This window comes from Phalacrocorax aristotelis, chromosome 25 (genome assembly GCF_949628215.1).
Source record: "Phalacrocorax aristotelis chromosome 25, bGulAri2.1, whole genome shotgun sequence".
Lineage (NCBI taxonomy): Eukaryota > Metazoa > Chordata > Aves > Suliformes > Phalacrocoracidae > Phalacrocorax > Phalacrocorax aristotelis.
Window position 1 is genome coordinate 3,265,302 of NC_134300.1, and position 12,773 is coordinate 3,278,074.

At 58.5% G+C, this 12,773-nt stretch overlaps 1 protein-coding gene across 2 annotated transcripts; it reads right to left on the reverse strand.

The window, feature by feature from the left end:
- Positions 1-4,016: 4,016 nt before the first annotated feature.
- On the reverse strand, positions 4,017-12,437 carry LOC142048379 (methanethiol oxidase-like). Of its 2 annotated transcripts, XM_075075177.1 has the most exons (13): positions 12,307-12,437; positions 10,642-11,903; positions 9,950-10,003; positions 9,533-9,645; positions 8,226-8,411; positions 7,581-7,701; positions 7,308-7,490; positions 6,814-6,992; positions 6,533-6,611; positions 6,098-6,219; positions 5,905-5,997; positions 5,556-5,674; positions 4,017-4,916 (listed from the first exon to the last, which is right to left on the reverse strand). In XM_075075177.1, the coding sequence occupies exons 2-13, from the start codon at positions 10,643-10,645 to the stop codon at positions 4,754-4,756; spliced, it is 1,416 nt and encodes a 471-aa protein (XP_074931278.1). In that variant the 5' UTR covers positions 10,646-11,903; positions 12,307-12,437; the 3' UTR covers positions 4,017-4,753. The 2 variants fall into 2 exon arrangements, with proteins under 2 accessions (XP_074931278.1, XP_074931277.1); XM_075075176.1 differs by having other exon boundaries at positions 10,642-12,437.
- Between the last annotated feature and the right edge of the window lie 336 nt (positions 12,438-12,773).

Genomic DNA, 12,773 nt, shown 5'->3' on the forward strand with positions numbered 1-12,773 from the left:
GGAAAATGGAGTCAGTCGATAACACCCTCTTGAAAGCATTGTTTTAATCTTCACCTAATTCACAGAGAGCGCAGGGCTCTTCCCTGCGATTTCGGACTTGCCTTTCATCGCGTCCAGAGGCGAGGCGAAGCCAGGACCACACGCTCCACACTTTTCTGCATTGAGAACAGAAACAAAGAGAAATTAGACGACAGCGAGTTCTTTTAGTCCCCTTTTTACAAAGGACCGGCTCGCTGGAGTGGCTGCGCACGCTCGCACTCTGTGGCAGCGTCTGAGGTGAACCAGGATGCCCCTGTGCAGCCAAGTGACCCCCAGAAGGGTCTGGGGCTCCGGGCAGCCAGAAAGGCCAGTGATATATTTCTAGTGCAGAAAGGTTCAAGGCTCAGAGCTGTGTCTCTGCTTTGCCTCCCATCGTGTCCCTGTGGCGGAGAGGAAGGGCTGCTCAACACGTGTAGGGGCAATGCCAGGCTCGCACGGCCTCAAGGAGACGCCGAGAGCTCTTGTGATTCTTCTGCGAGGAGGAGGAGGAGGGGAGGCAGCGAGGAAGAAAGGCAGCATGGCTGGGCTGCTGCACTGGAGGAGCCTCCACGGGTGCCACGGGCAGAAGGAGGGGAGAGGATTCTCCCGGGAACTGAGTGGGGAGAACCCATCCCCTCGCTGCGGGGTGAGGAGGGGGGATGAGCTGAGCCTGCTCTGCGGCTCCTCCTGACCCTCTTCGGGGCAGCTGTGCCTCGGTTTGGGGGCATTAATGGAAAGCTTTCGCACAGAAAGCCCCGTTTCCTCCCAAGAGGTCGAGGTGTCAGCCCCCTTGCCAGCCCCTAACATCATCCTGGGAGTCCCCATCACGCTGCTGCGGGTCTCCAGGGCGCTTTGGACCCTGCCAGCCTCGTGCTCTTGATACCTGCTGAGAAAATTGTCCTTAATGCAGTTGAACAAGAGCTTGTTAGGACCAACGACCACCAAAAGGACCCCTTTTCCCCACTTACAGCGGCAAGCCTGAGGAGAGGGAGGAAAACCCCCAGCTAAATTGCACAACTCAGCTTTGCTGCGTCAGCTTCTTATTTTTTATTCTTATTTGTTTTAATACTCGTGTCCTTGCTCCTACCTGAAGCCCTGAGAAACCCCTCCAGCTTGCTTCTCCCTTCTCCTTAGTTCACTCCTGCAAAAGCAGCCCCACCAAAGCCAGGCTTTGCACCGAGGACTCCCTGCCATGGTATATCGGACTGTCGCAAGCACAGCCTGCACACGTTGCAGATGAATACATGAGAGAATAGTTAGAAGGCTTTTAATCATCAGCCCACCTAAACGTTTCCTGGCACTTTTAGTAGCTTGAGAAAAGAAACCCTTTCCTGGCCAGAGAAAACACCACGTTCATCCCCATATTTCTTTTCACTTTTTGTTTTCTGGGTGTCACAGCAACAAAAACACAAAAGCCAGCTCCAAACGAGTTTAGGGGGACCCCGGAGCAGAGCCCACGGCCAGAAGGCAGCCAGCCAGCAACAGTCCCAAGCCTTCTCCTCTCACGAGCAAGCTGCAGTTAAAAGAGAGATCTCTTACCTGTGCCGGAGGCCGGGCTGGATCTCACCTGCTGCTGAGCAGCTGGAGGGGATGGTCCCGCCTGCATTCTGCTGCTAGGAGCACGTCAAGAGAGAGGATGCAGCTCCGTGGGGGGTTCAGATATATAGGGAGCAGGATGGGGAGAGGAAGGGTTTGGAAAAAGGATGCCAAGGGGAGGATCCACACACCTCGGGGTGTGGGAGGTACCAGGGCAGCCTTTAGCGTCTTACAGCACTGGAAATGTGCTGGGAAGCTATTTCAGTGCTCCCAGAACCTCCTCCCCTCCCAGAGGGGTAGGGGCCGTGGCTGTGGCTGCACTGCGTAGTGCACACATTCTCGCATGCTGGAAAAACAAGGGCTTTTAGCAGTGAAGGGAAAGCAGGGGGCTCCTCTCCTCCGGTTCCCTGCTAGAAGTCTGGAGTCTCCCTACGAGGCTGAAGGGGTGCCCCTGATGAAAGACGTCTGAGCCCTGCATTCCCAACCACAGAAATAATTTTATGAGGTTGCAGATGTTAATCACAAGTGAAAATGAAAAGTGAGAACTGGGTTCCTTTTAATTGCAGCATGAGCGTTTACTGTGGGATGTTAATTTGCTGGCTGGGAGGAGGGCAGAAGCTGTGTAACAGTTTTCTCCGTGACACATCTGACTTAGTCAGTGTCAGCTATTGCTTCTGGCTGCAAAGCTGGGCGTCAGCTGGCTTGGCCCGTAAGGACTGTGCAGTGGGTGCTCAGCTGTCAGGGGCACATCTTTGCCTGCAGGCTGCTGGTCCTCTCCAGTGCTCGCCCCAGATAGAGCCACTGAAACCAGCAAGCTCAGGCAGTCAGTCGCTCTGCCGTCAGAGGCCCTCGGCCCGTTTCACCTGCCAGCGGAAAGACCGATGGCCTTGGCTCAGTCTCTCCCGCGCCCACCTGAGCGGGCTCGTCTGCTGGTATCAGACGCTCCGTGCCATGCTGTGGAGCACACTGCAGACCTGCGCTGCGGTGGCCAGCACATCCCCGTGTCCCTCCTTGCCTCTGACCAAGGAAAGCTTCTCCAGGAGGCCCCAGGGCTTAAATGCAAAGGATGAGGCATGTACGAGCAGCAGCCTGGCTTCATCTGGGCCTCACCTGCCCCTGCAGTCATCCTCCATGGAAACGTCGCTGCTGCAGTTCGCAAGATTGCCATAAGAGTGCTCCATCCCTTAGAGTGATGCCAGCGGTGTCTCATGGTCCAGGAGAGCTGTAGGAAGCTGCGAAGGACTTGACGGGTGCTGGCACCAGGAGGAGCCTCTTGACCAAACAGCCACCAGAGGGAATGGACGAAGCATCCAACGTCAGCCTCCCCAAGTCACCGCCTCCCCAGGTAAGGCACAGCCGGCCACTGCAGATGCCCCGCGTTCCGCATTCCTTGGGATAACTCGTGCACAAGGGGGAGGAGAGGCCCATGCTCCCTGAAACATGGGAATCAGGACCCAAAGACCCAAAGAACAGGCCTTGGAGGGGACGGAAGAGTTTGCTCGTACCAGCAGAAACACATCCACATCCCTGCGGCCCGGGCAGAGCGGGGCCTGATGGTGGAACGAGGAGCTGGGTCGCCTCTGCTGCGTTGCCCGTCGGTCTTCAGGGCTCAGCTGCAGCTCGAAGCCCCGGCTGAGTCCTCACCTTGCTGTGCGACCACCTGCAAGTCAGAGAGGGGGGTCAGCTGATGGTGCGAGGGGGGGCAGACTCTGTGATCAACCCCCCAGAGGCAGCCGTGAGGTAAGGGAGCTCTTCCCTGCCGTTCCGTGGGTGGTGCCTGGCCCCACCGCCAGGAGGGCCCTCCAGGCTGGGCTCAGCCCAGCTACCTCTGGCCGTCTGGACCGCACGCCGGCATGGGGTGGAGAGGAGGGGGCACCTCCAGTGAGATACGTGCTTTGGAGGGTGTGTGGGTAGGTGAGATAAGGCTCATTCCAAAGCCACCTCGACAGCAGGGATTTCCCCGGAGAAGGCCCTCAAACAAGGCACCTCTGGAGGATCAGGACAGGGTGTCCCACTGAAGCAGCACCCCAGTGAGAACTCCCACCTGCTGAAACTCAAGACCTCGCCTCATGTCACCCCCTCCAACCAGCAAGAAGAGACCCCACCATGGCTCAATTTCTCCCAGACCTCTTGGACACCTCACTGAAGGTACTGAGCTCTTTTCCAGGAGGGAATGTTTCTCTCTTGGGAACATTAAAGGTGCACAAGAGAGCCGTAGCAATATATTTGCCCATGGGGAGTATGACAATCTTTACTTCCAAGGTAAACATGTAAAGATAAATTTTATAAGGATCCACATTACGTGCAGATTTTTGCAACCTTTGGGTTCCAGGAAAAATAACAGATATTCCCACCAACAAGTGGTTTTGTTGTAGGGATTTCCAAAGCCCTAATCTTACCGTTAACCATTTATGAAAAAACATAGAAAGGCTTCAAAGAAATAAGACATGTGAAGATCTAGCTGATGCTATGAGCAATTTTATTCATGTTTAAAGCAGAACATAAGAGCAAACCAGTGTCAGGAACAGGCACCTCCTTTCAGCATAAAGCACTTGGTACTCCTTCAGCTGTGGCGCGTACCGGCCCAAGCACGAGGCCAGGGAGCCAAGAGGGCTCTCGTGCCAGGGGAAGACTGTCCAGGAATGGCCTGGCTGAAGAACAGAGCTCAGACGAACTGGGCACTTTGCTTGCTTTTGCCTTAGCTTTCAAGGGCGAACAGGCTCCGAACCACGCCGGAGAGCTCGGCGCCCTGCTGCCGGCCCCGGCACCGGGCAGCAAGAGCTAACGGGCCGGGGACGTCGAGGCAGGTGCCCGACAGGCCTGCGGCAACAAGGCGAGGCACGGCGCGTATGCAGACCCCTGCCAAAAGGCACGGTGGTACCGCACATCTCTATGGGCGAGCGACTGCTGGGCTCCGCTCTCCGAACCGTGCCCAGGGATTGCTTTGCACTGAAAACAAAGGGTGCCTGGACCGACGGCTCAGGCGCACGGCCTGGCAAGACGCGGCCCGTGCCCTGTGCCGCCGCTCACTGGTCTGCCTGAACCAAACCCTCGCGACAAGGCAGAGCTTCCGTAGCTCGGGTTAGCGGAAATCTAGACTCCAGCAAGGAATAGGCACCCCCAAGCCCAATTACCCCACGCTTTTGCTTAGTGGCTGCACTACAGAAGAGGGAGAAGAAGGGGGTCTTTCAGGCGGCACCTAGGCCAAGATGTCGGAGGTGGAATCCCCACAAGGGAAGTGGATCTCGTGGGCGAGGCAAGGCCCATTGGGTTCCTTTCCAAAATCCACCAGGAAGTTCTTGTTCACGGTCAGGCCTCCTTTCTCAGTGTCCACATCAATCTGCAGCATGACAGAGCCTTCCCTGTCAGGGGACAAGAGCGCGGCTATTACAGACAGGCAAACCTCGGCCCTGTTCAAGAGGTCCTGCCCTTCGCCCTCCTGCTCCGTATCGAGGCAGAGGCTTCCCCCTTAACGTCTCGTCCTCTGCAGGGAGAAGGGAGCGGAGGCCCAGTCTCGGTACTGGCAGACACCAGCGCCCACCACTTTGTCCTGAACCTCAGTGGCTGTGAGTAAACCGCTCGGCACGATGTGCCAGGCAGGCTGGGGCTTGCCTTTGCCCCGGAGGCCATCGTCTGCTTTGCTAAATCAAAGCGTCTCTGGGGGATACACTGGGAGATGTCGTACGGAGACGCGGCCTGGCTCCCAGAGACCCTCCGGTGGACTCGCGCCACCCTCCGGACTGAAGCACGTGTGCTCTGCCAGGCAAAACCCTGGCACTGCAGCTGCACACAGGCAGCAGCGGCACCTTGCCCGGCCAGCGATGGTTGTGAGGCAACCGCATGAGGAATTCAACCTGAGGCAGCTGCGGGGACGATGCCGGGAAAATCCGCCCCCCTGCGATCACCAGCGCGCCCTTGCAGCCCCCCAGATGAGGCGCCTTCCCCGTTTCTAGCCAAGAGGCCACGCAGAAGAGGCCCCTTCCATCCCAAATGTTTCTTACGTGACCATGTTCGGGTAGAACTGCTTGTCCCACGTGCTGTAGAAGGAGTTGGTGACGTACAGCCTCTTGCCATCCAGGCTGAGCTGCATCTTACAAGGGCCGCCGTACACCCTCTTGCACTGAAGGCACAACAGACAGCGCCGATGTTACTGGCTGCTTTCTTTCGGCAGCCAAGCACGAGCAGGAGCAGGGGCGCCGAGCGGAGCGGAGCGGCTGCCGCCCCTTCCAGCACAGGCCAGCCACCAGGAGCTGCAGGCACACGGGCCGCTGCAGTGGAGACCTGCCCCAAAGACCCCGGGCAGAGAAGTGGCGGAGCAGAGCCAAAGGCCCAAGAGGACGCAGAACTCACCTTGATCACCAAGGGCTCCGGCTGGCACTTGAGCTCTTCGTCTCTACACACGGCCACGGGTCCGCCTCTGAGGATGCTGCCTCCCACAAACACCTGTAAGCGAGGCAGTGGGAGACGTGTTGCCTCGTCGGCCAAGCGCCACCAGGTCCTGCTAAGGAACCCCAGGGGGCGAGCCCTTCTGCCCCTGCCTCACCTGGCCCACCAGCCTGGGCTTGCAGGTTTTGGAGAGCTCATACTGGCGGATGTCTCCGTGCAGCCAGTTGCTGACGTACAGGTACTTGTCGTCCATTGAGATGACGAGGTCGACCGTGAAGGCTAGGGCACAGAAACGGAGAGCTCCAGAGAAGGCAGCACCAACAGAAGGCATGCCCTGCCTCCAGCCCCAGCTCGCATCTGCCCCTGCCATTCTCTCCGTCGGGCCTCCAGCGCAGGAGACCTGCCCAAGTGCACGGGCTCCAGCCGGGGCAGCAGCGCCTTCCTGGCGGTGGGCGCAGCCCCTCAGCGCCCCCGACAAGCCTTCCGTCGCGTTTCTCAGCAGGGCTCTGAGGGGCAGCGAGCGGGCTTTGCCAGGCTGCACGTCACAAGGCTCTGGGAGGGAGAAGGAAACGCCACCCCAGGCCGCACGAACCTGGCATCTTGCACATAATCCATCCCGTCACTTCCTTGGCCGGAATCCGAATCACCTCCTGTACTGCCCAGTTGTCTCTCTGCACAAGAAACACAGGCACCGCACCATGAGCGCTCCCGGCTGCCCAGGCAAGAGCGCTCCCCGGCACCCGCACGCTTGCACGGCCAGGCAAAGCCGCCTGAGGGAGGCCACCGCTGCTGCCAGCTACCTCTCCTGAGCCCCTCTCGGCCCCCTGCAGCTCACCACGGCCGCTCTCCCCTGGCTGCTGGCAGGGCACTTGCCTCGCACTTGTAGAAGCGGTAGATGATGCCGCTCAGGGCACAGCTGACGTATCCCTCGGCAGCGTCGGGGTTGTGGAGGAATCTAACGCACAGGGGCAGAGAGTCCTCGCCCAGGTCAAAGCACTGGGTGAGGGTGCGGCAGGACAAGTTCCACACGTTCAGGCGGCGCCCAAAGACCCCTGAGCAAGAGGAGAACCAAGTCAGAAGGGAGGGGGCCCCCCACGGAGACTCACCCCTGCCCACAGCGCCCAACGACCGGGACAGCCGTGGCAGCGTCTAGCCACAGGCAGCAGAATGATTTAGGCAGCGATTTAGGCAATGATTTAGGGAGCAGCGGGAAAAGGCGGGGACCAGCCTGGCTTGAGGACAGACGCTGCACGTCTGTAAAATGGGCCCTGCGGGGAGGAATCTTCCCGTCCCCTCTCTCTGACTGCATCGACACCCTCCCACCACCTTGGTGAGTTCTGGCTCGGCACTTGCCTCTATTCCCTCACCTTTCTTCAAGTCGTTGGGATCAAATCCATACCCCGCACGCTTCATGACGAACCCGGCAGAGCTGACCAGAACATTGTGGCGCGGCTGGAACCAGAAGTCGTATCCGCTCGGGGGGGTCTCGCACTCGTTTTCCCAGTTCCCCTTCAGCTCAAAGCTCTCGCCATCCAGCACAATAAATCCACCTGTGATACAGAAAGGGGAGGCATGGCAAGCCACGTTCTCCGCTGCCAAACCAGTCGGTTCCTTCACGGGGTTGTTACAGGGCAAAGTACCTTTCGCATTGCCAGAAGGATCTCCCACGTTGGCGATCAGAATATCACCGCTAGGCAGGCTGCGAGGTACATTGAGGTACCCCTTGTTGCACTTCCAGAAGACATCCACCGGCTCAATCATCTGGAAGAAAGTCGACGCGCACATACGTCAGCCTCCCGACTGCTCAGCCCGTTTCACATGCCCTGGCTGAGCCTTTGGCCATCGGAGACTTCTGAAAGTCCCTGACGCTTGCAGGAGTGTTCTGGCCAAGCGCTCGCGCTTGCCGGGCCCTGCTCCTCCTTGGGGAGGAGCACGGAGGCCTCGGAGCTCCCGGCTGCACAGGCAGCGAGGATGCAGCAACGCCCAGCTCGTATCAGCTGGCCTGTCCACCTCGCCTGTGGGTGGGGGGCAGGCACGGGGCGTCGCGTGGCTTCCAGGCACTAGATGCTCTCTGGACAAAACACGTGCAGAGGGAGGAACGCGACGACGATCAGAGCCTTCCTCGGTCTGACGGGAGGGAGCTGGGAGGGGAACGGGACGCAGCTCTCTAAAATCAAGGCGGAAGAGAAGATGAAGAGAGAGCCCCTCTTCCCTGGGTACGATTCCAGAAGCACCAGTTCCCAACTCCTTCCCGGAAACCTGTCTTTGCATCAGCCCAGGCGTACCTTACACAGCTTGGGAGCCCGGCACTGTGAACCCACATCCACCACGTAAATGCGGGAGGAAATCAAACAGGGAAGAATCAGCTTGGTCCTTTTCGTTGTGATATTGTCAAGGCAGGTGCAGCCAGTGCTCCACCCCGAGGCATGCAGCTCGTCTTTGAGGTTGGGCATGGGCAGGCGGTGGATCACCTAGGCAGGCAAGGCAGAGTTAGGGTTCATTCAGGGGCGGCAGGGAGAAATGGGACCCTAACGCCGGCAGATTCGTCGGACCTGGTGGCCTCCCTTTGACTGTGGCGGGGACCGCCTCTAGAGGCTCGCGGAGGAGAACACTGCTCCTTGCAGTGGCCACTGCTCTTTGTCAGGCCGCTGTGCGCAGCCCAGAAATGGGGAGATTCTCTCAAGAATTCCCCACCCCACGCCACCAAACTTCAGAAAAATCACGGGTGAAGAAATTATCATCTTCCACGTGACAACGCTGGTGCCTTGCTCGGCAAACACCTCCTAAGAGCGGAGTCCAAAATGTGTTAACAACTTTCAGCAGGCTATACTGGCTTGAAAGACCACGTTCTTTCTTCTAAGCTCTTGTAGTAATGACCTAGGCAGGTCACATACACACCCTTGACGTCGATAACCTGTCTTTGCAGCCTTCAGAGGCAGGTGAATGCCGATTCCCCGTGTAGGGCGACAGCAGGCGGGCTGGGGCAGTGCACCACAGAGCATTAGACACACGCTCAGCGCTGCAGAAGTGCTGGATACCCTAAACCACCTGGGTCACTGGCGACCATTCTCCGTGCCGAGCAGCCACTGAGAGGGTGATGCAGAGCAAGGGCTCAATAGCTCACTAGCAGCACCGAGATGCTCTGGAAGTGAGTTGGGAAGTGAGTCAGAGCCGGCTCGTCCCCAGGACACAGAGATGGAGAGGGTTCAGCCAAAGCCAGGCTAACGGGGGGCAGTGGGAAGAGAGAAGGAAGGTGAGGTTCCTAGCAGCCAACATCCCCAGCGTGCGCGTACCACCGGCGGAGAAGAAGTAGACCTGCCGTGACAAAAGTCACATGGGGCTTCCCAGTCAGGTCTTGGCAGGACGTGAACAGGCAGGAGGCAAGAGTCGGGCCAGGGTGGATGAGACAGGAAGATGCAGGAAGGCAAGAAGGTGCAAGGCATAAACAGCCAGGCGGCATGACAGAGGGCCTATCACGCAATCTGATTTTCCCCAGCAAAAAAAAGCAAATGCCCTGAAGTTGGGGGCCCTGTGAACACAGAGCCAGCAGGTGGTCGCCAGCCCAGTAAAAACACAGCCGAGACACAGGTACCTGGCCATAGCACGGAGACCTGGGGTTGAGATCCACGGTGGCCAGGAAGTCAGGTTGGTCGATGCATGTTTCCCTGTAGGTACAGGTCACGTAGGCAACCTCCTCCCTGGGAGCTGGGTATATAGAAAGCCGCCGTTAAAAGGTGCCACGAACCAGCCAGGAAGGAAAGGAAAAGCTTCAGCAGACTCTCACACAGGACTGAACTTTATTTCCCTCCTCGGTCACCGCCAGCTCCCCAGCCCTGGCTCCATTGCTGGCCCAGAGGGGAGAACACCGAAAGTGGGTCTCCGTATAGTTACCATTTTCTCCCTTTGCAGGAAGGGACTCCGCGTGCCCAGTTAATTAACGGTGGTCTCCGCTCACACGGAGCCCTTCCCCAAACACCCCCCACTCCAAAATGCGCTCAAGAGGACTTGCCTTTCACCACATCTGGGCAGCTGGGGTACTCGTAGCACTGAGCTCTGCACCTGTCTGGTTCGAGCAGAAGAGAAGAATGACATGAGAAACGGCCACGTCCTTAAGAGGTGCCCACGCCAAAGAGCCTGTCCCACGCGATGGCCCTTCTCCCACCCCAGCTCTCAACGGGCACCTCTGAGACCAGCAGCTGCTGCCGTGATGGCACTGAACATCTCAGGTCCAGGGGAGGAATCCTCCCTGAAGTGCCACTGGGGATATCACGGGCCAAACCAGCGCTCAGTCCCCTTTTGCACCCTCTGAGCCCCAGCGGAGGACAGCGACCTTCCACCGAGGACCACGCCAGTACTGGAGGGCTGGCCGGGAAGGGAAGCCTGGCTTCTTGTCTCCCCGGCGGCTGCCAGGCAGAAGGGGAGGCTGCCCTCACCGTGGGCACTACAGCCACAGGGACGTAGCCCTTTGAGGCAAAAAGGAGCCCCCAGAAGCAGCCCCGTAGCGAGACCAAAGAAACCTTCAGTCCCACCTCTCTCCTTCCTGCCCCGCTGCAGGGGAACAAAGCTACCGGTCCCCAGGCGGGACTCAGTGTCAGGGTGGGAAACCTGCAGCCTCCAGGCAGCGGCTCAGCCACATCCAGGATGGAGCTACAAGCCCTGGAGCTGGGGTGGGCTGCGGGGAGGCTGCAGAGCGTCTCTTACCCATGCTGAAGGCCGCCTGGCTCGCCGTCCTCAAGAGCAGAGGTGTGGAGGTGGAGGTGCAGCTCGCTGGAGAGGGCTGTGCTGTGCCAAGGCGGCTCTCCGGGGGCCTTATATACACGGCAAAGGGGTGGGGGCAGAAAGCAAGGTGCCAAGGGAGGAGCCACGGCTCCTAAGCATTTGGGAGGTGCCAGACCAGCGCGGTGGCTTGTTTCCGCCTTGCTAACCACCAATCTAGAGGAAAGATCTGCTGGTCTGTGCAGGTCTTTTCCTCAAACACAACCTCCCGTATCTGATCCTGGGGCTCTCAGCATCTCCAATGGGACTTCCTTGCTTCCGGAGGCCTCCGTGTCCCGTAGAAATGGCCCCCTGCCATACAAATGTGCAGTGGCTGCAAATTCCACGCCAGGCATGGGAGGTCCAGCGAGATAATCCGCCCCACCGGCGGCCTCCTGGAAATTACAAGCTTGGAACGTACGGCGGCCACCAAAGGCACCTCTGAAATCCAGACCCTGACAGAAGGCACGTCCTCTGTTTGGGGGCTGAGCTGAAGGCATCACGGGCGCCCTGCCGTCAGCTCAGCAAGCCAGGTCCAGAGGTGCCTCTACCACAAGAAGACCTTCTGAGCTCTGAGGGCCGTGAGCTGAGGTGCGGCGCCCAGAGGATGAAATCAGAAGAGACCCGAGAGACCAAACAGCTAGAAGAGACGTCGGGCTAGAAATGCGTGCTACGGAAATGCACGGATGTGTCCTTGCTGATGCAGCACTTACAGGGCCAAGGCCTGCCTGCTGCCCCTCGGGCTCGGGTCTCCGTACGGGCGAGTCAGCCCACCTGTGGAAAAGAGGAGCGTGGGGGCAATTCGGCACCGCCGCTGCCTGAGCAGTAGCCACCTCCTCCCTCCACCTTACTGAAGTGGAACAATGCCGCGGAAAACTAAGGACAGAGCTGCCTCCACGTCCACCTGCCCAGACAAAGCGCAGCTCTGCAGGACGTGACATGGCCCGTCAGCTTGAGGGCTGCAGCCAGGGGGGTCTCCTCGCCTCGCCCGTCGCCCCGCTGCTCAGCTCCCACCCGAGCTCCCATGGCAGGCACCGACACCACCAAGTGCCTGGCACCAGGGGCACTGAAAGTGGACCGAACCGCCACAAAACACCCACGGGAACAGCAGAGACCTCTGCTGAAGGGACTGAGGTGTTGGAGAGAAGCCTTTTGGAGGAAGGGTCCCCTCCCGAGATCGCCATGAGCCTGGCTGCCACCGGCTGCACCTAAAGCAGGAAGAAAACACCAAGCACCGCGCAACGTGAACGAGTGTCGTATCTTGTGGAAGAGCTCCTCAATCAGTGGGCAAATTACACAGGAAAAGTAATTGCTCCACGCAGGAATGCAGGAACATCTGGCAGCGCCATTAAAGAAGCCCTCGGGAGATCTCTATCGGAAGAGAGGGCAGCTTAGCCCATCTCACTAGGGCCATAATTAAATGGCTTCCAGAAGAGCACTTCAAACACGCGACACGCGGACACAGGAGCAGCCAAACTCCTGGTCTTTTCTGGAAGCAAGGAGCATCACGCTGCTGCCATTGGGAGAACCCGTGATTTGTGTAGCAGAAGCCGCATCTCAGCAGTTTCAGTGCAAGAGGCAAAGGCAGCCACGGGAGGGGTCGTTAGCGACCTCAGCCAGACACTTCCATGCCGCCAGTCGACGTACGGTTCCTATGGACAAGCTGCGTCCCAGGTACGTCAAGGTTCACTACAAGGCAAGGAGAGGGTGTTAAAATAAGATCGTGGACGAAAGGAGAAAGCATGCAAAGTAATGCCTCAAAGCCTTATGTTATTAGCTGTGAAAGAAGTTGTGATCCTGGGCAAGAGAAGCCACAGGGGAAGAAATTCTATCCTCACGTCAAAGCAGGCATGTAATGGAGACACTTCTGGACGGATTTCCACAGCATTAGAGCAGGCCATTTATTGAGCAGAGTACCCACCGGCGGCCCCAACGGAGGAACCTTTCCTGGGCGTCAGAAAAACTAGCAAATGTAAGGAGGAACTGCAAAGGATGCCCGAAGGGAGAGGCATCGAGAGCTACGCTGCGCATGGGGTAGTTCAGCTGCATCAGGCCAAACCGGAGTAAGGGACCGGGCT